This window comes from Narcine bancroftii, chromosome 2, assembly GCF_036971445.1.
Source record: "Narcine bancroftii isolate sNarBan1 chromosome 2, sNarBan1.hap1, whole genome shotgun sequence".
NCBI lineage: Eukaryota > Metazoa > Chordata > Chondrichthyes > Torpediniformes > Narcinidae > Narcine > Narcine bancroftii.
The window spans coordinates 80353226-80375945 of NC_091470.1; the positions used below are offsets into that span (position 1 = coordinate 80353226).

General features: G+C 43.8%; 1 protein-coding gene across 2 annotated transcripts in view; it reads left to right on the forward strand.

The window, feature by feature from the left end:
- The window catches only part of gchfr (GTP cyclohydrolase I feedback regulator), a 40048-nt gene that overhangs the window by 10290 nt on the left and 7038 nt on the right, over window positions 1–22720 (forward strand). The window contains exon 1 of one of the 2 annotated variants that reach the window (XM_069917231.1): window positions 22413–22705. The exons of the other annotated variant lie outside the window; for it this stretch is intronic. Within the exon in view, the coding sequence (XP_069773332.1) occupies window positions 22670–22705 (36 nt within the window). The 5' untranslated portion in view covers window positions 22413–22669. Of the gene's footprint in view, window positions 1–22412; window positions 22706–22720 lie in introns of those variants that run through there. 2 annotated transcript variants of the gene reach the window in all.

The following is a 22720-nucleotide window of genomic DNA, read 5'->3' on the forward strand; positions in this document are numbered from 1 at the left end:
ATCTTCCAGTGCTCCCAAAACCGACCAAGTCAACATGCAAGACTGTGAGGACTCTGGTAGAGTGTGGGTGCAGCAGCCAAAGGGTCTGCTGAAAAGAGCGGAGATTATTGCGCTTGGTCTGGGCAATGGGTCATGATACCAGGTGAATTGAACCTTTCATCTTACCACATTAACCAACTCGCAAGACATGAGTGAATTCTCCTAGATCTCCACACCCCCACCAACAGAAGAAGACTATCCTTCAAAGCTGCTCCTCTTCCAGCCTACACTGATCAGTGTTGTGGGAGCATCTCCACACCAGATTGTGGCACCTGCATCACTGCTCTGGCAAATGCAGCTGAGAGTCTTCCACCTACACCGATCTTGTACAACAACTGCTACAGGGGTTACTTACGTGGACTCTTTTATGCAAGATGTTTCAATATTGATGCCGTTCTCACCACTTTACCACCTCACTTCCAATAATCCTTCCTGGGGTAGGTGCTTTTCCCCCTCTGTACAATTAGGTACATAAACTGTCCCGACTCTCCCAGTAGGTCCACAAAGGGAGCACGCCTTGGAGCGTAATGCACCTAGTACAACAGCACTGGTCCAAGCAAACAGTGAGAATGGAAGCAGGAATGGCATCCTGGCACGAGTTAGCTGATAGTCCACAGCCTAGTTAAAGGGGTGCTTTTACGAGAATTCTGGTATGCCCTGGATCTGCACTCCCATCTTGAATGGTGCCTCCAAACAATGAGGGAGCACCCAGTAGATGGCCACCATGGTGGAAACACTGGCCAAATAATGGCCTGTAGTACTTTGGATTCAGGGAAAGCTGGATGATCTTGAACTACCTGCTCGCAGACAAAGGAGGTACTGGTGCTGTTGTAAGTGAAACGTGCTGCACATCCCGGGCAAATTAGTCAGTGACTGACAAAGAAAAAACAAACAGATAGGAGGCCAGTTCCCACAGTACAACATGAGGAGAACAATTTGGGGAGTTGGTAGGCTGTTGTCATTTTCTAAAACAATGCCATCATCCTTCTATTGTGCCTATCCATTTATTCACAAGGCACTTACACTGTAACTGTAATTGCTATTTAGCATTTGTAACAATGTTTTTTTTGTAATAATGTTATTACCTTTTTTTGTATCATTGGCGAGTGGTGTGATTTCCAAGGGGTGGAATGTCGTGTAGATTGTGGAAGGTCATGTGGCCTCTCCGCCTTGAACCTGGTGGGAATGTGGATTGTGGAGGGTCATGTGGTCTCTCTGTCAGGAACCTGATGGGAATATGGATTGTGTTGAGTCACGTGACCTCTCATCTGGAACCTAGTTGGAATTCGCAGCACCTGCCAATCAAGGTTGGACCCTGCCCACCCATTGGTGCACACCTTACCATTGACCCCTTTAAACACCTAGTGATTACCTGGGCTGGACCCTCCAGCTTACTGTACTATAAATTCTGTCAAGCGCAGTAGCTCTTTCTCTTTTGCTCTTTGACCCAGAGACAAACACTGCTGTGGACAACACTGGAGCAGTCATTGGTAAAGTGTGCGCTGCAGAGGGATCTGGGCTGCTGTATATTGTTGTAATTGTAGATAGCATCTGAGCCGTGTCCTCGTTGGATAAGGAAAGGCAGGCAGTGTTGTGATAAGTCTGTATTAACAGTTGCTAGAATCAGTGGTATTAAATCCGATGTGACTGGCTGCATTATGTTGTGTGATTGAAAATGTGTTAATCGTGTTGTGATTCCCTTATGTGTTTTAATAAAGATTACTTCTGCATTCAGCCTGTGTCTAGATCTGCTATTCTTTGGACCCACCGAACTTTTCCTTTCCCACACAAAACCATCCTGTAAATACATTTTAAAAAATGGTTAACTTGGAACTTTGAATTAAATTACAGAGGTAGTTGGCAACCCAGAGCAGGATGTTTTGTTGGTATAGTTTCAATATTTTAAGAATCATCCTAGCTTTAATGAATTGCCTAACTTTATCTTTTTAGGGACCACTATACTGCAAATGCTTCAAATAGAAAATGTAAGTTATTGCATCTCTGTATTTGGTGATGCTAATTTGGTCTTCAATTTGTCTCTGGTCAGTAAGAATTAAGTTGTATTTCACACAGCATTGTTTTTTGGTCCTGCTGCTTACCAAACTTGATCAATAATCAATGTTTTTTAGTTCGTATTCTATTGGCCAGTCAAAAACAAGTCAAGTTAAGTATTATCAGTGATGTTCCACACAGAGTTGGTTAATCTTGATCTATTTCTTGTGTGATAACAAAGGCAGATGGGGGTTCTTTGCAACCTATCCATTGTACAAGCTATAAATTGAATGCGTCTGTACTGCTGTTTGAGATTTCTTTTTTTAAATATAATTTTTAAATTTTTTACACTGTGAACCATATCAACCAAAATATGTACAAACGTACCTCATTAAATTTACACAGAGGTCATTTCTCCCCTTTTTTTCCCCCTTCCCTCCCTCCCCTCTACTCACCCCCTCCAATATCAATAAATATTCAACATATACAATGCAATAAAACCATTAAACAATATTTTCACACAAAGGAAAACAAACAAGAAAAATGCGTCATCTATTCATTACACACTGAATCCAGTCGTTTTGTCTTATCATTTTCATTCTCTTTTTAGGGGATGGAGATCGTAGGAAAGCTCTCTCTGATATGTTCCATATATGGTTCCCAAATTTGTTCAAACATTGTGACTTTATTTTTTAAATTATATGTTATTTTTTCCAATGGAATACATTTATTAATTTCCATGTACCATTGCTGTATACTCATGCTCTCTTCCATTTTCCAAGATGACATTATACATTTTTTTGCTATCGCTAAGTCTATCATAATGATTTTGTTTTTGCACTTTATCCAATTTGAGGCCTAATTCTCTACTTCTTATGTTACTTAAAAGAAATAACTCTGGTTTTTTTTAGTATGTTATTTTTTGTAATTTTATTTAGTATCTGATTTAAATCTTCCCAAAATGTTCTTGGATACATCTCTTTTCCACTTCTTTGCCACATCCATCCCCCTTTTCCCCATTTTCATCTCTTAGTTTTCTCTTATTACACTTAATATACGACAATACATTTAAGACATAAAGTACCCCCACAGTTCCCACATCCACTAATACCTTAAGCCCAAAAGTTCCCCCACCCCCCCCCCCGAGTTGCCCCATACCCCTTTCCGGGCAACCACAACTCCCCTTTTCATTTGGGTTGCGATCTTGTTCGCAGCGTCAACTGATTTTGCAGTGACGGTTATTCCCCCTCCACGCAACTCTCTCCAGAAAACACTTTTTTAAACACAGAACAAAGTTCTCTCTCTTTTTTCCCCCCTTACTCCCATCCTTCCCTTCTCTTTTCTCTCTTTAGTTCTTTACATATACATTGATTTTACATCTATATATACTTTATTGCTGTTCTTCATTCTTGTTACATCTCTTCATCTCTTCTCCTGTCCTGCAAACATACTGTGCTTTCTCTGGATCTGAGAACAGTCTTTTGCTCCCCGGGTATAAATATTTTAAGCATGGCTGCATGCCTTAATATGAATTTGTAACCTTTTTTCCATAAAGTTGATTTCACTATATTAAATTCCTTCCTCCTCTTTAAGAGTTCAAAACTTGTGTCTGGGTAAAAACATATTTTTTGACCCTTGATTTCCAATGGTTTATTATCTTCTCTAATTTTATTCCTTGCCTGTTCCAGTATATTTTCTCTTGTCGTGTATCTCAAAAATTTTACTAAGATGGATCTTGGTTTTTGATTTGCCTGTGATCTGTGTGCCCTTTCTATTTCCATTTCTTCCTGCATTTCTGTCATTCCCAGGACCTTCGGGGTCTATCCTTTTATAAATTTCTTCATGTCTGTGCCTTCTTCATCCTCCTTCAGGCCCACTATTTTTATGTCGTTTCGCCTACTATAATTTTCCAACATATCAATTTTCTGAGATAACAACTCTTGTGTCTCTTTAATTTTTTTGTCACTTTCTTCCAATTTTTCTCTTAAGTCATTTACTTCCATATCTATAGCCGTTTCCCGCTCTTCCACATTCTCTACTCTTTTCCCTATTCTGTCATTACCAGTTCAAACCTTTGCATTTTATCTTCTCTTTTCATTTTCCTTTTAATTGCATTAAACTCTCATGATAACCATTCTTTTAGTGATCTCATTTGTTCTTCAAAAAAGACTTTATCTATATTCTGTTCATCAGTTTTACCTTTTATTTCTCTTTGTCCATCAGTTTTACCTTCTATTTCTCTGTGAAGATCTTGGTCTTCTTCTTCCTCTTCTGTGTCTGTATCAGTGATTGTGTCTTCTTCTCTTCTTTGTGTCTGTGTCTTTTCTGTTTTTCCTGGTGAGCTGCTTGTATCTCTTTGTTGGGCCTCTTCTTGCTGGGCCTCTTGTTGCTGTTTCTCCCCTTTTGGGCTGCTTGTCTGTTGTGCTTCTTGACGTTAGTCTTCTTGTCGATCTTTCCTCCGTCTATCTTCCACATCTGTTTTGTCGCACCCTCTTCTGCTGTCTTCCTTATCCTCCAGCTGAGAGCCCTGGTGTCGGGCGTCTCTCAGCTTCTCAGTCAGTAACAGCCCGCTCCTCTGCTGAGTCCCCCTCCCGCTGGTGTCCTCTTTCTCCTTTGATTGCGCACTTTTGTTTGGCTCCAAGAGCCATTTTTGTAGTGTACTGGCTGGTGGGTCGTGACTCCGCAGGACAAGTACTGACCTCAAGGGTCGTGCGCTCCTCATGACCACAGCATCCTGTTCCTTCCTGCAGGTAAGGCCTTCTTCCTTCTTTTTTTCCAGCTGTTCTTACTTACTCCTTCTTGGAAGCCAACTTCTTTCTCTTCTCTGTATCTTTATCTTCTATTTCTTGTACTTTATTTCTGTTATGCTTTGCTTTTACCTGACTTTTTTTCTATTTTCCTGGGGAGGGCTGGTTTTCCAGACCAGCCTCTACTCCATCACATGAGTCTTCTCCTCCCCCCCCACCCCCTCCCCCGTTTAAGATTTCTTGATTACTGTTCTGATTTCTTCTTTTTCTTTTGAAAAAGAAAAGAACTGTTCTGATACTTATTAAGATTATTACAAAAAGTGCAGTTGTGAACTTATGCAATGTGTTAAGAGATCAAATGAAGTATCGGAATTCCCAAATTGTAGACTCAAGAGGAAATATCATATTTTCTATAATCAGTCCCTGTCATTTACAAAAGTAATCCATAAAATATCTTATTTCCAAAAAATAATTGCTTGAAACTTGGCTTAAGCTCACTTTCAAATAAGTAAATTAAAAATGATAATGATCCTCACCATAACTTCATTAGTGGCTGACACCCCACACTTCATCTTGCCAGCTGTTCTTAACAATTTTTTAAAAATCCTATGTGTACAGGAGAGAGCCAAAGTTTCCAGCTGGTCGTATGTCTAGATCATCAGTCTTTGACCTACTGGCACTGATTACTGAGCTAATTTCTTGTCATTTTCCACAGTTCATGACGCATGTCATTTAAAATCACCACTGGGGTTACTTTTGCAACTGATGACCCCTTTTTCTAAGAATCACATTGCTCCCTGGATTTCAACCAGAGAAATTTTGATTTTTGAGTTGCTTTTGGACTTTGTGTTTCTGGCTTGATGTAGTGTTATTGTTCTTTCACTTTAATGAGTGGCTGAGTCAAGCATCTGCTTTTAATAGTAAAATTTGACCGGCTCCACCAAATTCTCCCAGCCCTTCTGTGTACTCCCTCCAGTTATAACACATTAGAAATACATATAGAACAATCAAGAACATTTGGATTTTTAGTGGGCTTGAAGTAGCAATGCAAAATAGAAAAAAAAGTATCAATTTGTGCTTCATCTGCCTCTCTGACTTAAGAAATTATGGTTTAAAAGTTCTGCAAAATCGATTGCATTTGAGTTCATTTTGTATTTATTTTTGTGATTTAAGCTTTGCGAACAATAGCAAGGTTGATTGCCCTTGAAGGTAGTCGTAATTCTCTGGCCACCACTGCTTTATCATCATCATGGATGTGCATCTATTTCCCATCAGGAAAGCCTCAGGCTTCTCTGCTTCTTTCTTGAATGCAGAGCCATTCAGTTTCCATCAATTCCCCACCATTTGGTAGAACTTGTCCTTACACTGTTTTCTCCTTTGACTCTTCCCATTTCCTCCAGATCTAGAGAGTAGCCTTGGGTACAGGCCTGGATTAACCATGAAGCAAAATAAGCATGTGCTTTGGGCATCAAGGGAGGGAGGAACCACAGAGTTTTTTCCAGTGCCAGATTTACTAGCGCAGCTGAATAGGGCCCCGCAATAAATGAAAAAAAAAACATATATATGTTATATTTAATATCATTTGGGGATCTGGCCTGGAAGAAATCAGAATTTTTAATCTATTATTTCACATTCAGCACTTATAGATTGTTATGAGCCCAGAGGACCCCAAAACTCAGCAGCAGTCGAAATTTACCAAGAGTTTACAAAAGTTACTTTTAATTATCTTTAAACATGAAAACAGGATCAAACTTTAACTTATTACTATTAACTTAATCCCCTTCTAATTCTAAGTGCAAGTGTATGTAACATGTGTGTGTAAGTTCAGAAAAGTTATTTGATTCACAGTCTTATTTCTCACTCCAAGTTCACTGGTTGCAGGCAATTCTTATACTGTGCACAGAATTTAACATTTATGAATTTCACCAGGTTTTGGTGCTTGAAAGGTAAATGGTTAACCACTCAGGAAGGTTCTTGTCAGTTTTCAGAGAGAGATTTGTTGTTTGCTGGACACAAACTGATTCCTTCCAATCAGGCACGTCAGTGTCTTGCTGAAGAAATTTGCCCCATCAGGGTTTTCCAGATGATGACCTCTTTTTTTCAGGTCACCACAGAGTTCCTTTCTGTTTCCCTCATTTTGCAGCCAGTCCTCTCCTCTTGTATAAATCTCAAGGTCTTTGACCAGGTTGAACTAAGAACTCACAACCCGTCTTCAATATGGGGTTTTTCCACAAGTTCGCCAGCTTGTCATGTTCCAGTCCCAGCTGCTGCTGCTGAACTGTAGAACTGAATTTTCTCTCTCTCTCTCTCTCAGAGAAAACTGCCAGCTGAATGAGTCATAAACAACAACATTCTAGTCTCTCCAGGTGATTACAAAGAAAGATTGTCACAACAATCCAAAGGAATACAAGAAATATTATTGAAATTAGTCTTTGTAAGTTGAACCCCTAGTAAGTTGAATCCTTATGAATTTACACTGAACCCTTTACAAAGGCAATGTATCTTTCCTGAGGAGAAATCCTTAAAACTGAATGTCTTACTTGGAGAGAGATTAGCAACACTCTTACCCAAGAGTGGGTGGGGGGCACAGACTGAAATCATTAATTTTTTTTAATGTGGTTGGTAGGAGAGAAGTTCTGAAGAAACCAATGTAGCTTGACTGCTTCACGGGGAAGGATGGCCATAAACTTTGAGCAGAGTCCTAAGGGGGACTAAGCCAAAAAAAAGTTAGAATGACTGCTTTAATTCACTAAATCATAATTATTCCATTTTGTATTTTGCTTTAGCCATTTTTATTGATTTTATAAAATAATAGCTTCATATGATTTAATTAATGGAATTATGAGATCTTGTTGTTCCTTTACCATTTATAGTTTCTCATCAAATATGCAGGGAAATCAGTAACTAGAGGACATGGTTTAAGGAGAGGAGGGGAGAGATTTAACAGGAACCTGGGGTGTATTTTTTTTACCCAGAGGGTGGTAGGTGTAATGGAATAGGCTGCTTTAGGAGGCAGTTGAGGCAGATACTTTTTCTTCTTTGGCTTGGCTTCGCGGACGAAGATTTATGGAGGGGGTAAAAAGTCCACGTCAGCTGCAGGCTCGTTTGTGGCTGACCAGTCCGATGCGGGACAGGCAGACACGATTGCAGCGGTTGCAAGGGAAAATTGGTTGGTTGGGGTTGGGTGTTGGGTTTTTCCTCCTTTGCCTTTTGTCAGTGAGGTGGGCTCTGCGGTCTTCTTCAAAGGAGGCTACTGCCCGCCAAACTGTGAGGCGCCAAGATGCACGGTTTGAGGCGTTATCAGCCCACTGGCGGTGGTCAATGTGGCAGGCACCAAGAGATTTCTTTAGGCAGTCCTTGTACCTTTTCTTTGGTGCACCTCTGTCACGGTGGCCAGTGGAGAGCTCGCCATATAATACGATCTTGGGAAGGCGATGGTCCTCCATTCTGGAGACGTGACCCATCCAGCGCAGCTGGATCTTCAGCAGCGTGGACTCGATGCTGTCGACCTCTGCCATCTCGAGTACCTCGACGTTAGGGGTGTGAGCGCTCCAATGGATGTTGAGGATGGAGCGGAGACAACGCTGGTGGAAGCGTTCTAGGAGCCGTAGGTGGTGCCGGTAGAGGACCCATGATTCGGAGCCGAACAGGAGTGTGGGTATGACAACGGCTCTGTATACGCTTATCTTTGTGAGGTTTTTCAGTTGGTTGTTTTTCCAGACTCTTTTGTGTAGTCTTCCAAAGGCGCTATTTGCCTTGGCGAGTCTGTTGTCTATCTCATTGTCGATCCTTGCATCTGATGAAATGGTGCAGCCGAGACAGGTAAACTGGTTGACCGTTTTGAGTTTTGTGTGCCCGATGGAGATGTGGGGGGGCTGGTAGTCATGGTGGGGAGCTGGCTGATGGAGGACCTCAGTTTTCTTCAGGCTGACTTCCAGGCCAAACATTTTGGCAGTTTCCGCAAAGCAGGACGTCAAGCGCTGAAGAGCTGGCTCTGAATGGGCAACTAAAGCGGCATCATCTGCAAAGAGTAGTTCACGGACAAGTTTCTCTTGTGTCTTGGTGTGCAATAGGAAAAACATTTTTTAAAAATTGATAGGATATGGCGATAAGAAGGATATCAGCCAAACACAAGCAAGAGGGACTATTGTGTGTGGGATGTTTTGGTCAGTGTGGGCAAGTTGGCCAAGCTCTATGATCAAATATTTGCCAACATTGAATTCCATCTGGTATGGCTTTGCCCACTTAATTTGTCCCATGATCTTTAGGCTGTTGGACAGGGAAGACTTATTTTAATTGAATTATAATTGTCAAGAGCTAGTCAAAAGGAATAATCTATTTACAGAATCTGGGAGAATAAATGATTTTTTTAGCTTTTACACTGAGAATATAAATATATTCTCAATAATTTATTTTTCTTAACTGCTAATAAACAATCCGTGCAAATCAACTGGTCAATGGACATCTATGGTGTTTATTATTTACCTGAAAAAAGATTTGATGGTTTAATCTCAACAATGACCTGCTTTCATAAGGGGCTTTTGAAATTAAAAATTATGTTAGATCTGTACTCTATTCCACCATCCCCACTATGGAATGCAAAAGATAACTTCACATTATTTTCTCTACTGCAAACTGGCGTGTTAAACCTCTCTCCTCTCTCCTGCCTCTTCCACCTCAGCACCAGCAGTAGAATCAAGATTGTCTATTTCGTTGACTTGATTCCCTCCTTCACCCTATCTCATTGGGCCAAAATTCTTTCAATCCCATCGTGAAACTCCCACCTTTCCCTCATTCTATTTTTCACTCATGCTCTCTTGAATCTCCATTTACTTGCTCAAAACTCTTTTTTCCTCTCTGTTAACTCCCCCTTATTCCCAGAAAATTGTTAGCAATCCGACTTTGGTACAGTTTTCCTCTCCTTCAAACTTCATCAATTACCAATCCATCACAAACTTTCACTTCTTCTTCAAGTATCTAAGTATAATTTTGCTTGCGAAATCTATATTCATCTATCCTGCAATCTGCATTTGAATTCCTACAATGTGATTTACAACCTGCTTCTATATTAAAACTGTTCTTTTTTTGGTAAGCTCTCCTTCCAGTTCTGTTTTCCAGGCCTCCCAATTTGGCAGTTACGTGGCAGCCTGCGGTGGCGGTGATCGAGCCGGCGTTCTGGGTGGCGAGCGCAACTAAAGGCCACCAGCCTGGCCCCAACAAGTGAACCGGTGGGTGAATGGCAAGGGCAGCTTAAAGGCCAGCGACCCCAAAATGGTGCTGGCCTTGCTGCATAGCCGACAGGAACAGTGCATGGGAAGAAGGGCATTGTTATGCAGAAAAGTACCCATGCGTGGAAAACCTGCTTTTGTTAAGCATTTTGTGACATCAGCCAAGGGGGGCCATGATGGGAACAGTGCAAGTATAAAAGTTGGGCCTGAGCCCTAATAAAACTCAGAGCTTAACCTGTCTATGCTACATGTGTGTGTGTGTCTTCTTTCAAGAAGCGCGTGGCTACAATTGGTGACCCAATGGTTTAGACGGCATCTAAACCCAGTGATGAGCTAACAGGCAGCAGTCAACACGATCGCTCCCAAGCTGCCGACCTTCTGGACAAATAAACCACGCTTGTGCTTTGTCCAGGCTGAGGCACAGTTCCAGATCTGGCAGATCACAGCAAAATCTACCCGGTACAACCACGTGGTAAGGACCCTGGACCAGGACACAGCAGGCCAGGTGGCCAACTTCATCCAGGAACCCCCATCAGAAGGTGCATATACTGCTTTCAAGGACTTGCTGATCAAGACCTTTGGGCTCTCACGGCGTGAAAGAGGGGCACGTCTGCTCCACCTTTACGGGCCAGGGGACATGTCCCTGTCAGCCCTCATGAACGGAATGCTGGTCCTCTTGGGCAAACATGAGCCCTGCATCATGTTTGAGGAGGCATTCCTGGAGCAACTGCCCGAGGACATCCAACTGCTCCTGGCTGAAGCGGATTTCAGCAAAGCCTGGAAAGTCACGTTCTGTGGAAACAGAAGAGAGAGTGCTCGGCTTGCATGGGGCTTGTCACTAAACCCAGCAGCCAGACCCGTGCAAAGCCACCGAGAGAACAGCAGCACCACAGAGGAGGTGATCCTGATGATCAGTGATGTTTTTACCACCAGAGATGGGGTGCCGGATCCCGCCGGTGCAAGCCACCATGCACGTTTCATGGAAGTGCTGGGGCCAGCTGTCACTAATGGCCATGACAGCTGGCCACCAAAACAGCCTCCTGTATGTTTGGGACCACCAGTCCAGATGACGCTTCCTTGTGGACACAGAAGCAGAGGTCAGCATCCTGCCCCCTTTGGGACAGGACACCAGGAACTGGCAGTTGGGACCCACACTGAGGGCTGCCAACAACAGCATGATTCGGACTTACGGTACCCGCAAGGCCCAACTGCAGTTGGGAGGCAGCCTTTTCTCGTGGGTGTTCACGCTGACCGTAGTGGAACAGCCACTCCTTGGGACAGACTTCCTGCATGCCCACAGCCTGCTCGTGGACCTCAAGGTTAGAGACTGGTCCACACCAAGAATTTTCAAACCTTCCCCCTCAAAGACGCCAGGCTTCCAGCACTCCACCTGGACTATGTACAGCGATTGAACAACGAGTACACCAGGCTCTTGGCCGAGTTCCCTGCAGTGTTCACCCCCCAAATTCACCATGGTGATGCCCCGACATGGAGTACAACATCACATCCTGACCCAGGGACCACTGCTCCACACAAGGGCAAGATCCGTCTTCCAGAGAAGGAGGAATTCAGGAAGCTGGAGGAGCTTGGCATAGTGCAGTGGTCAGACAGCCCATGGGCTTCTCCCCTGCACATGGTACCCAAAGCAACTGGGTGCTGGAGACCATGCGGTGACTACTGCTGACTCAACAAGGCCACAAGACCAGATTGGTACCCCGTAGTGCACATCCAGGATTTTGCAGCTAACCTGCAAGAGTCTTCTCCAAGTTGGACCTCATGCGGGGATATCATCAGATCCCAGTACACCCCAATGAATTCCTCTCAATGCCGTTTGGGCTAAGGAATGCTGCACAGACCTTACAGTGACTCATGGACACAATGGGCCAAGACCTGGAGGGCACCTTTGTGTACCTGGATGACATCCTGGTGGCAAGCAGGAACCAACAGGTACACCTCTGCAACCTCTACACCGATTGAGCGAGTTTAGCCTGACAATCAACCCAGCCAAATGGCAGTTCATATTGGAGGCCATCGACTTCCTGGTCCATGGGATAACCAGGGAAGGAGCCACACCGCTACCCAGTAAAGTGGAGGCCATCCGGAAGTTCCCCAGACCTAACACAACCAAGGGACTACTGGAGTTCGTGGGGATGATCAATTTCTATTACAGGTTCATTCCATCAGCTGCCTAGATCATGCAGCCCTTGTTTGCCCAGATGTCAGGCAAGGCAAAGGACATCACATGGGACGAGGAGTCAGCAGAACCCTTCACGAAGGCCAAGGAAACCCTGGTGGATGCCGTTCTCCTGAAACATCCAAGGTCATGATGGTGGATGCCTCAGGAATGGGGATCGGCGGACTTCTGGAGCAGCAGATCGAAGTAAGTTGTCAGCCACTGGCTTTCTTCAGCAAACATCTGTGGCCTCCAGAACTGAAGTACAGTGCTTTCAACAGAGAGCTACTGGTGCTGTACTTAGCCATCCACCACTTCAGGTACTTCCTGCAGGGCAGGTCCTTCATAGCTTTCACAGATCACTAGCCCCTGACTTTCACCTTGGCTAAGATCTCAGACCCCTGGTTGGCCCACCATCAAAGACACCAGTTTTGCATCTCAGAGTACACCACAGATGTAAGGCACATCTCTGGAAAGGACAACATGGTGGTCATCATACTGTCCAGGCAAAGTATCTACACGCTATCAAGGGGAGTGGAATTTGTGGCAGAGGTGCAGCAAAAAGACAAGGAGATTCCCCAATACAGGACTGCCATATCGGGACTGCAATTCCAGGACATCCCAGTCAGTACAGGTAACACCACCCTCATGTATGACGTGGCCACCGTTTAGGCAGCTTGGAGACTACAGGTTTTTGACTCTATCCATGGACTAGCTCACTCATCCACCAGGACCACAGTCCGGCAGCAAATACAAATGGCATGGATTGTGAAAACAGGTCAGTGGGTGGGCGAAGGCTTGTACGCAGTGCAAAATAACCAAGGTACAGTAGTATACCAAGACTCCACCTCAGCATTTTGAGCCTGCAGAATGAAGGTTTGACCACATCCACGTGGACATAGTAGGACCCTTGCTTGTATCTCAGGGATTCTGCTATCTGTTCAAGATGGTCGACTGCTTCACCAGGTGGCCAGAAGCAGTCTCACTGACAGACACTTCTACAACCTCATGCGCCAGGGCCCTCATCTCATTCTGAGTTGCACAGTTCAGATTACCATCTAACCACATCCAAAAGAGGGGCCCAGTTCACCTCTAGTCTGTGGTCTGACCTCACCAGCCTGTGGGATGCCCAGCTGCATCACACAACATCTTACTACCTACAATCCAATGGGTTGGTGGAATACTTCCACACACTTCAAAACCACGTTCACGACCAGACTCCAAAGACCCAACTGGGTAGACGAGTTACCATGGGTGCTGTTGGGCATCCACAAGGCACCCAAGGAGGACCTCAACACCTCTTCAGCCAAACTTGTTTACGGAGCTCCACTGGTGGTCCTGGGAGAATTCATACCCTCTCCAAGTGGACAGCAGGACGACTCTGCAGTGTTCCTCAGCAGGTTAAGGAAAAGAGTTGGCAACCTGGCCCCGATTCCACTTTCTAGGCACGGACATGTGAGCACCAACATACCCAAAGACCTGCGGGACTGTGAGTATGTTTTCATTTGCAGGGGTCCACCTCTTCAAAGGTGAGGGTCTGTTCTGGGTCATCCACAACAATGGGGTCACGTTCGAGCTGGAAGTTGGAGGCAAGACAGAGGTCTTCACCACAGACAGGTTGAAGCCGGCACACCTGAACCCGGCGTGTCTGGTCAAGACACCAGCACCATGCCGAAGAGGCAGGCCACTGAAAGCTACAGAGACTTTGCCTCCAGACACTAAAGACAATAACAAGGACAATACCACTGGTTCTGGGGAGAGGTGGGGGGGGGGGGTGGTTATGTGGCAGCCTGCCAATGTGGTGATCAAGCCAGTGCTCCAGGTGGCAACCAATGGCCAGCAGCCTGCACAGCGGCACTGTCCCAATAAGCAAACCGATGGGTGAACAGCAAGGGCAGCTTAAAGGCCAGTGACCCCAAAGTAGCACTGGCCTTGCTGCGCAGTCAACAGACAGGGACAGCATGCGGGGAAGAAGGGCATTTTTATACAGGAAAATACCCGCACACGGGAAACCTGCTTTTGTTATGCATATTATGACATCAGCCAAGGGGGGCCATGGTGAGAACAGTACAAGTATAAAAGTCAGGCCTGAGCGCTATTAAAACTCAGAGCTTAACCTGACTACACTATGTGTGTGTGTCTTAAGTAACAGGCGGCTACAGTTACACCTTTCCTCCTCCAGCTCCCCAAACCCTTTCCTTCCTTCCTATCAGAGTGCATGTCACAGTTGCGTACCTACCCAGAAATGGTGTTGTGTGTTCATTTGGAGTGATGTGCAATGATCCTGATTTCAGATTTTGGATTTATTGTCAGAGTACATACATAATATCGCATACAACCCTTGTAGAGCGCGTCAAAAGAATCAAAGGCTTGTTGATCCAAACCAAGGCTTTTATTAACTAGAAGACTGGAGCGTTTCACATGTAGGTTGACCAGTCCAGAATGACCTGGTCTGACTAGGAGCAACCCTTTAAGACCTGCCAGTAGGTGTGGCTACACTCTCAGCCAATCACAGTCATCCTACACTACAATCTGAACATGTACACATTGGTGGTAGCATCTGTACTATCACATTCACCCCTTCTTTGAGAAATGACCCCGGAGTGGATGGAGGGCTGTAAAAAAAAAAAGAAAAAAAAGGGCCTGGTAGAAGTTAGGGGCTGTACTGGTCAGGGGGCCTGACCATCCGGCATGAGCGCCGTGGTGCCGGGATTGGGGTCTCTGGAGTTGTGTCGCTGGCAGGCTCGTTGGGTGTGGCCACTGCTTCACTCAATTCCCCAACAGTGTTGTTCACAATCTGGCCTGAGCTGGTGGGGTGGTGCTGGTCCCTCTGTTCAAGCACATGACCTGGGGAAAAGGATTTGGGGGAGGTTTGGTTGGAAGCACTGCTGGGCCTGATCCGGCTTGGGCTAGGTCCCTTACTGAGACTGTGTCCTCCTGCCCGTCCGGGTACTCAATGTAGGCATAATGTGGGTTCGCATGGAGCAGAGTCACTCAGTCAACCAAGGGGTCGTTCTTTGAGTACCGGACATGGTGTCGCAGGAGGACTGGCCTGGGATCCGTGAGCCGATCCAGATCACATCCTCTAGGTTTTCTTCCCCCGTGCTCTAGCAGGTGCTGCCTCACCTCATTCGAATGGACCCCGGCCACGTAGGCATCCCAAATGAGATCGTCTGTGGTCTCCACAACAGTTCTGTCTGTGCAGGCACAGTCCCTGCCCATTGCCCTTAGTGCTTGAATATAAGCTCTACGGGACTCACTGGGCTGTTGCCTCCTTGTTGTTAGTTTGTACTGAGCATAGACCCTGTTCACCGGTCGCTTGTAGAACCCTTTCAGCACCTTCATGGCTGCGGCTAAGTGGTCGCATCCTGGATTCTCTGGTAGACTCTCAGGGACATCATAGTCATCAATATTAGTAGTCGATGGCTGTCCTCTATCACGGCAGGATCAGAGAGTTGTAATTATGTTTCAAAGCATCTCACCCAGAGCTTAAAGTCATTCGAGGCTGTAGCTGACTGTGGATCGATGTCAAGGCGTTCCAGCCGTAGCATACGCTCCATCCCTTCAAAACTTTCTAGTTAATAAAATTGTAGAACACGTCGAAAGAATCAAAGGCTTGTTGATCCAAACCAAGGCTTTCATTACCTCGAAGACTGGAGCGTATCACATGTAGGTTGACCTGTCCAGAATGACCTCGTCTGGCTAGGAGCAACCCTTTAAGACCTGCCAGTAGGCGCGGCTACACTCTCAGCCAATCACAGTCATCCTACACTACAATCTGTACATATACACATTGGTGAAAGAATCTGTACTTTCACAACCCTGAGATACCTTTTTCCTCCATGCGTGGCAGAATTACCACTAATTGGTAGTGCAAAAAAATAAACTGTACACAGTGTAAACATATAAAGAATCAAAAGAACTGTAAATAGGTACTGAATGTACCTGAAGGGAGAGCAAAAAATAAATCAATAAAGTGCACAAGTAAGAGTCCTTAAATGAATCTCTGATTGACTTTGTCCTTGAGGATTCTGATGGAAGAGGGGTAGCAGTTGTTCCTGAACCTGGTGGTGCGAGTCTTGTGGCACCTAACCTCTTTCCTGATGGCAACAGTGAGAACAGACCATGTGCTACTCTCTGACTCAGTGTTTTCTGTAGATGTACTCAATAGTAGGGAGGATTTTGCCTATAATGTCCTGGACTATAATGTCTTGGAGGGCTTTGTGCTCGGGGTTATTGATGCTCCCATACCAGACCGTGATGCAGCCATTCATTCAATACAAACAGATCAACTCAGGTCTGCGCCTAAAAGACAAACAGCGAGACAATTCTGGTGAGAAATTAACGTGTGACTTTTTCGCAGGTAGACCAAGACCTTTTGTACCCATGACAATGTGGCAGGAGGTTTTTATGGCCCTCCAAAACATCCCACCCAGGCATAAAAGCTTCAGTAAGGTTGATTGGAGATCACTTCACTTGGCCTGTGTAAAGCAGGATGTTAGAGTTTGGCTAAGGACATTGGCTAAGGACACGATTGTCATGTCAGCATTTGAAAATCTCGAAACATATGAAGTCCAGTCTTGGGGATTTTTCTGTTCCAGAAGCTCATTTCACTCATCTGCATTTGATTTGGTGGGTCTGCTCCCTCCATCGAGAGGATTTACTTATCTTCTCATATGCAAAGACCGAGCTAGCAGATAGAAGGCACCCATTCCTAACACCAACATCTCTGCAGAGACTATGGGTTGGATTTAATTGATCATTAGGTTTCTTATCTTGGTGTTCCAAATGTTACACCTCATATCAGAGGCTCAGCTTAATTTGGCATTGTTTCGAGCTCTTACAGATTTGTTGGGCACCATCCATATTTGTACTGCAGTCTATCATCCACAATCCAACAGTCTGATGCAGCGTTTTCACCAACATTTGAAGGCTGGATTAACAGCAGGGGGCAATGTGTCAAGTTATGTCCACCATCTTTGAGAGAATATGAGGGCGTGAAGACCAACTCTTACTCAACATTCACCAACTGTGCTTTAAGTACCGTATGATTTACAAACCTGCCCTCATGTGTTCTTTGTGCTTCTATGATGTGGTTCGCGGGCCACTCCATCATGATCCCTACAAGATCATGGAAAATCATCTTAAGTATTTTATGATCTGACAGAATAGTAATGCTGACTCTGTTTCCATCGATTGTTTAAAGCCTGTGTATATCGATGCCCCATTCAATTTGGCACTGCCAACACACGAGACACATTTGAACCCTTGCCTGTGGGATTCTCCAACACCTGGCTGGCTGCCCACCACACTGTTTTGTAGCAGGATAGATCCAGTCAGTTGCCTCATCACATGACTTGGAGGCTGAGGGGATGCAGAGGGCTGTCACGATTGCGTACCTACCTGGACCTGGTGCCAGGAGTGTTTGTTTGGAATGATATGTGTGGGAGGTGGTGCGCATGGTCAGAGCAAGGAGATGCAATGATGCATTTGTGAACTAGCCAAAAGGAATGGAGTGAGGGGCCTGCTGGGAGGAGGAAAGGATACCTTTAAAAATGAAATGAACACAGACACCCATTTTCTAGATGTTAAAACTTGTGAGAAAACTTGTGCAGATGTTGGAATCAGGAGCAAAAAAAAACTGTAGGAGGAAGAATAGATCAAGCACCACCTGTGTAGGAAAAGAAATGGTCGAACTTTGGGTCGAGAACCAGCATCAGGTCAAATATCAAAGTAAAGGGAGAATTTATTAGAAGAGACAATAAGAGACAGGCAATGGTTTGGAAAAAGAAGTGCAGAGCTCAGAGCCTGGCTGGCTGATGACATGGTTCATATGGGTAATGCAAGTCTTTCTGGCAAAGCTAAACATGAAGTATGCAGAAAATTATATTAGCTACATTTTCGTTCTCAGGTCTTAAAACACCATCAGTTTTTTTTTAAATCTGCATTATATATTTTAATGTAATTATGCTCTGATTTTTTAAAATTAAATTACCAACCAGCATGGTACAGATTTTATAATATTCTAGGCAGAAGAAAAGCCAATATCTGCCCAAAGTAATGAGCTGCGGATATTAAAGATCTTATCCAGCTGAAGGTGTTCAATCAATCAATGACAACACGCTCAATCTAAAAGCTCACAATATAAAGCATTTCAATTTTTTCCAGTACACTGGCAGCTTTAAGTTAAAAAAAAAAAGGCCTTTATTTGTTTGGGAAAAGTTCTCCCCTTTCCTTTGAGAACAACAATGCTGAAACATTCTAATTAAAATTTTTGAATGCCCATGAAAATAATTAAAGTCACTGCTGAAATTCTTCATATTTTCAGATGGTGCTAATGTGACATCTTCTCTGTTTCTATTCTAATTGCAACATTAGAATTTACATGTGGATTTGAGTTAGAATAATGGCCATGTTAAGGATGCTATTTACAACTGTACAACCAGTAATGTGAGCCAAATCCCTTAGTCAATGAGGTTGCATCTAACTCCCCGTTGTCTATATCTGATGAACTGGCACATGATTATGTGGTTGGGAATTCCACAGGTTCTCAGCTCTGAGTGAAAAATGTTTCTCCTCATCTCAGGTAAACAGCAATTTCTGAACTGTCTCCCTTTTTAATAAATCTGAACTGTATGCTGTGTTATTATGCGTGTATAATAAAATGTTCATTTTCCAGTAGAAAATGCATGGGGTTGGCACGGAACAAAAAGTAGACTATGACTGAAGTCATGTGTGTTGTTGGTTCATGCATCTCAAAAAATAAAGTAGTTTAAGTATTAAAACCACACAAGGTTGTCCTTCAAGGAACAAACATAACATAGTGTAAGAAGTGGGATGAGTAAGTAAGAAAAGACAATAGTTCCTGTCATGGATGTTAAGTCCTCCCACAGTGATGCAGTTTACCAGCAATCTAACTGATAATTGGAAATACTTCAGTGATTCAACATTTATTTAGAGGCTCGTGGAGTGGGAGAGACCAATGTAAAATGGAAAGTGTCTATATTTCTACAGTGATGGGTGAAGATGCCTTGGACATAACTTAAGTTTTCAAATTGATGAGACAGCTTTTACATTGGACACTCTGATGACAAAATTTGAGAGATTCAAGTTTTTTTTTTCCTGTGACCAGAAACAAGAATATTGTTTCTAATATTATTTGACTAATATTTAGCCGAGCTTTGAATTTGGAGATTTGAAAAATGCACTCATTAGAGACAGAATCGTTTGTGGAATCCCAGATAATGGGCTGAGAGAAAGACTTGTGTGAAAAAAAACTTGACACTGGAAAAGGCTGTGAATATGTGTAGGGCAGCAGAGACCACACGAGCACAAGCTAATGAGCTGGATAGGATAGACACAACAGTGCATGCAATGAAAACAGAGAAGCAGAGCAGAGGAGTTTCCCAAAGCTACAGCAAAGCAAGGAGGTAGGCTCAAACAGGTGCGGAGGTAGACATATTTCAAATATGTGCCCTGTCTATGGAAAGTCCTGCAATAAATGAGGAAAGAAGAATCATTTTGCAAAGTTCTGCAAAGCAGGGGCTATCAAGAGAAAGGTGCTGACAGTGGATGAAGAAATGGAGGAATTCTTCATGGATGTACTTTGCAGACTGCTTCTGCTGGTAAAATGGAATGGATCATTCCAGTGACTGTGAATGAGACATTAATTCCATTTAAGCTCGACACTGGAGCCCAGGTGAATCTGTTATCTACAGACGATTACAAGACCCTCACCATAAAGAGCAAGATTTATCCAGTGAAATTAAAAGTGACAGGCTACACTGGAGAGAATGTTCCAGTAAAAGGGGGCTGCATGGTGATCTTCAACCATAAAGAGCAGCATCTAAAGTCACAGCTACTGATTGTGGAAAAGAGAGTACAGCTAATATTAGGTCTGAATGCATGTGAAGAGCTCAACCTAGTGAAAAGAGTTTTCATAGTGGCTTTACAGACAGAAGATGAGAACACAACACTCATGAAAGATTATGCAGATGTCTTTGAGGGGCTTGGATGTTTACCTGGTGTACAAAAGATCCACATAGATGAGACAGTGGCTCCTGTTGTCCGTGCATGCAGGAAAGTTCCATTTCCACTTAGAGACAAACTTCAACAAGAACTAACGTGCATAAAATTGAAGAAACTGCAGATTGGGTCAGCTCACAGGTCATCGTGCAAAAGAAAAATGGAGCATTGCGTATGTGTCTGGACCCAAGAGATCTCAATAAAGCCATTAAGAGAGAGTATTTTAAATTGTCAACACAAGAGGAAATCATATTCCAGTTTGCAGGTGTCAAGTGGTTTAGCAAGCTCGACAAATCATGGGATTTTGGCAGATGAAGCTTGATGAGGCAAGTTCAAGACTCTGCACTTTCAATACGCCACAAGGAAAATACTGCTTTCTTTGGCTACCATATGGGATCATGTCAGCACCAGAAACCTACCATAAAACCATCCATATGATCTTTAAAAGTATACCTGGAGTTGAGACCATGATTGATGGCATCATTGTATGGGGTACACCAAGAATGAATATGATATACGACTAAAGCAAGTGCTTGACATGACATATAATCTCAATTTGAAATTAAATAAAGAGAAATGTGAGTTGGGTGAAAAGACACTGACCTTCATAGGACATGTTATATCTGAACAGGGAGTGAACCCTGATCCAAGAAATACATCAGCCATTGAGAATTTTGTGAGTCCTCAAAACAAAGAGAGACATTTTTTGGGGATCATGATTAACCTGGCTAAGTTCATCCCTTGTCTGTTGACTGTGTCAGCACCACTTAGGATACTCCTTGAGCAGAAAACTTAGTGGATCTATTCGCATGAGCTGGAAGAATGCTTCCAGGCACTCAAAAAGTCCTAACAGAAGAGTCTGTATTAAAATTTTATGATCTGGATAGGCATACCAGGGATCTCAGCTGCTGCATCCTGACATGACCTTGGAGCAGTACTACTGCAGCAGCATGAGGACACATGGCAATGTGTGGCTTATGCATCAAGGGCTATAATAAGTGCAGAAGCCAACTATGCACAGATAGAGAAAGAGATTCTTGCCAGCACTTATACATGCGAAAGGTTCCATCAGTACATTTGTGAGGCATGGAGTTCCTTGTGAAGTAATATCAGACAATGGCCCACAATTTTCGAACAGTGAATTTGAGTCCTTTGCCCATACTTGGGGGTTTTGACATACAACTTCAAGCCCACATCACCTAAAGTCTAATGGCATAGCAGAGAGTTCTGTCAAGGTGGTGAAGAACCTCATGGAGAAAGTGCACGATGGACGAGAGGATTTCCACAGGTCTAATGATTCACAGAAGTGCGCCACTACAGAATAGCCTTCTCCTGTCCAAAATGCTGATGGGTCAACGCATACAAACCAACCTTCCAATGCACAAAAATCTGTTGACACCTAAAGGAGCACACAAGATCAAACAGAGTAAAACAGATAAAGTAAAACAGGAACAGTTCCATGATAAGACTGTGAAAACCCTGGAGTTCAAGTGTGAGTCCGGGATCACAATTCTGACACATGGACCATGCAAGGATATGTGTAAGAGGAAGTAGATCCACATTCCTACCACATCCAGGTAGAGGGAGGGACACCTCTGAGAAGGAACTGCTTGGATCTATGACCACAACCCATGGTTGGGACCCATCGCCTGTCAGTACACAAAATGGGCCAGCACATGTAGAAAAGGAACATGTTATTCAAAGTTCACAGAAAGACACAAATACTAACGGAGCATATGCAAGTAATGCACCAATGGAAACACAAACCAAAAAGGACTGTTAACCACCTTCCAGACTGATTGAAACCTGCTGAGTGGAAAGAGACCGGTCACAGAATGTAGACACCCTTGTTATATAGACATGGCATTGAGTTTGTGTTTTTTTAAAAGGGGAAAGATGTGTGAAATAAAGAACTACATTTCCCATTAAGCAATGCATGCAGTTGGCGCAGGAACAAAGAGTGGACTATGACAAAAGTCGAGTGCGTTGTTTGTTCATGTAGCTCAAAAAATAGTTGTTTAAGTGTTAAAACCACACAAGGAACAAACATAACATATGCAGTCCTCATTCAGACTGCTTCAGTGCTGCTTTCAGCGCTGGCCACCTCAAATTAAGTAGGATATACTGATTTTTAGCTAGGTCTAGAATGATTGCACAAAAATGATACCAGGGTTGCACAAGCATCAATTGCAGAACAAACGTCCTCCACCACAAAGTTAAATGTTGTATTTTTTTAAGGGAAATATTTAATACTCTAGTCAAATTTCCAGTAAAGTGGACACACTCCCACACAGACTGGAGGTTCTGCATTATTCCAGAAGTGGCGGCTGGCTCTTTAAGACCTATTACGTGAGCTCCGGCATGAAATGATTGGCTGCAGTTAGGTTTAACGACAAAATTACACCATCAGTCCTAAGCAGCAGGGATAGTGCTTGGGGAGGAACAGGAGAAAGTGGGGAAAAAAAATGCCTTATATGCTTGTCAGTACCCAGATCCGGCTGGTGAGTAAACATCTA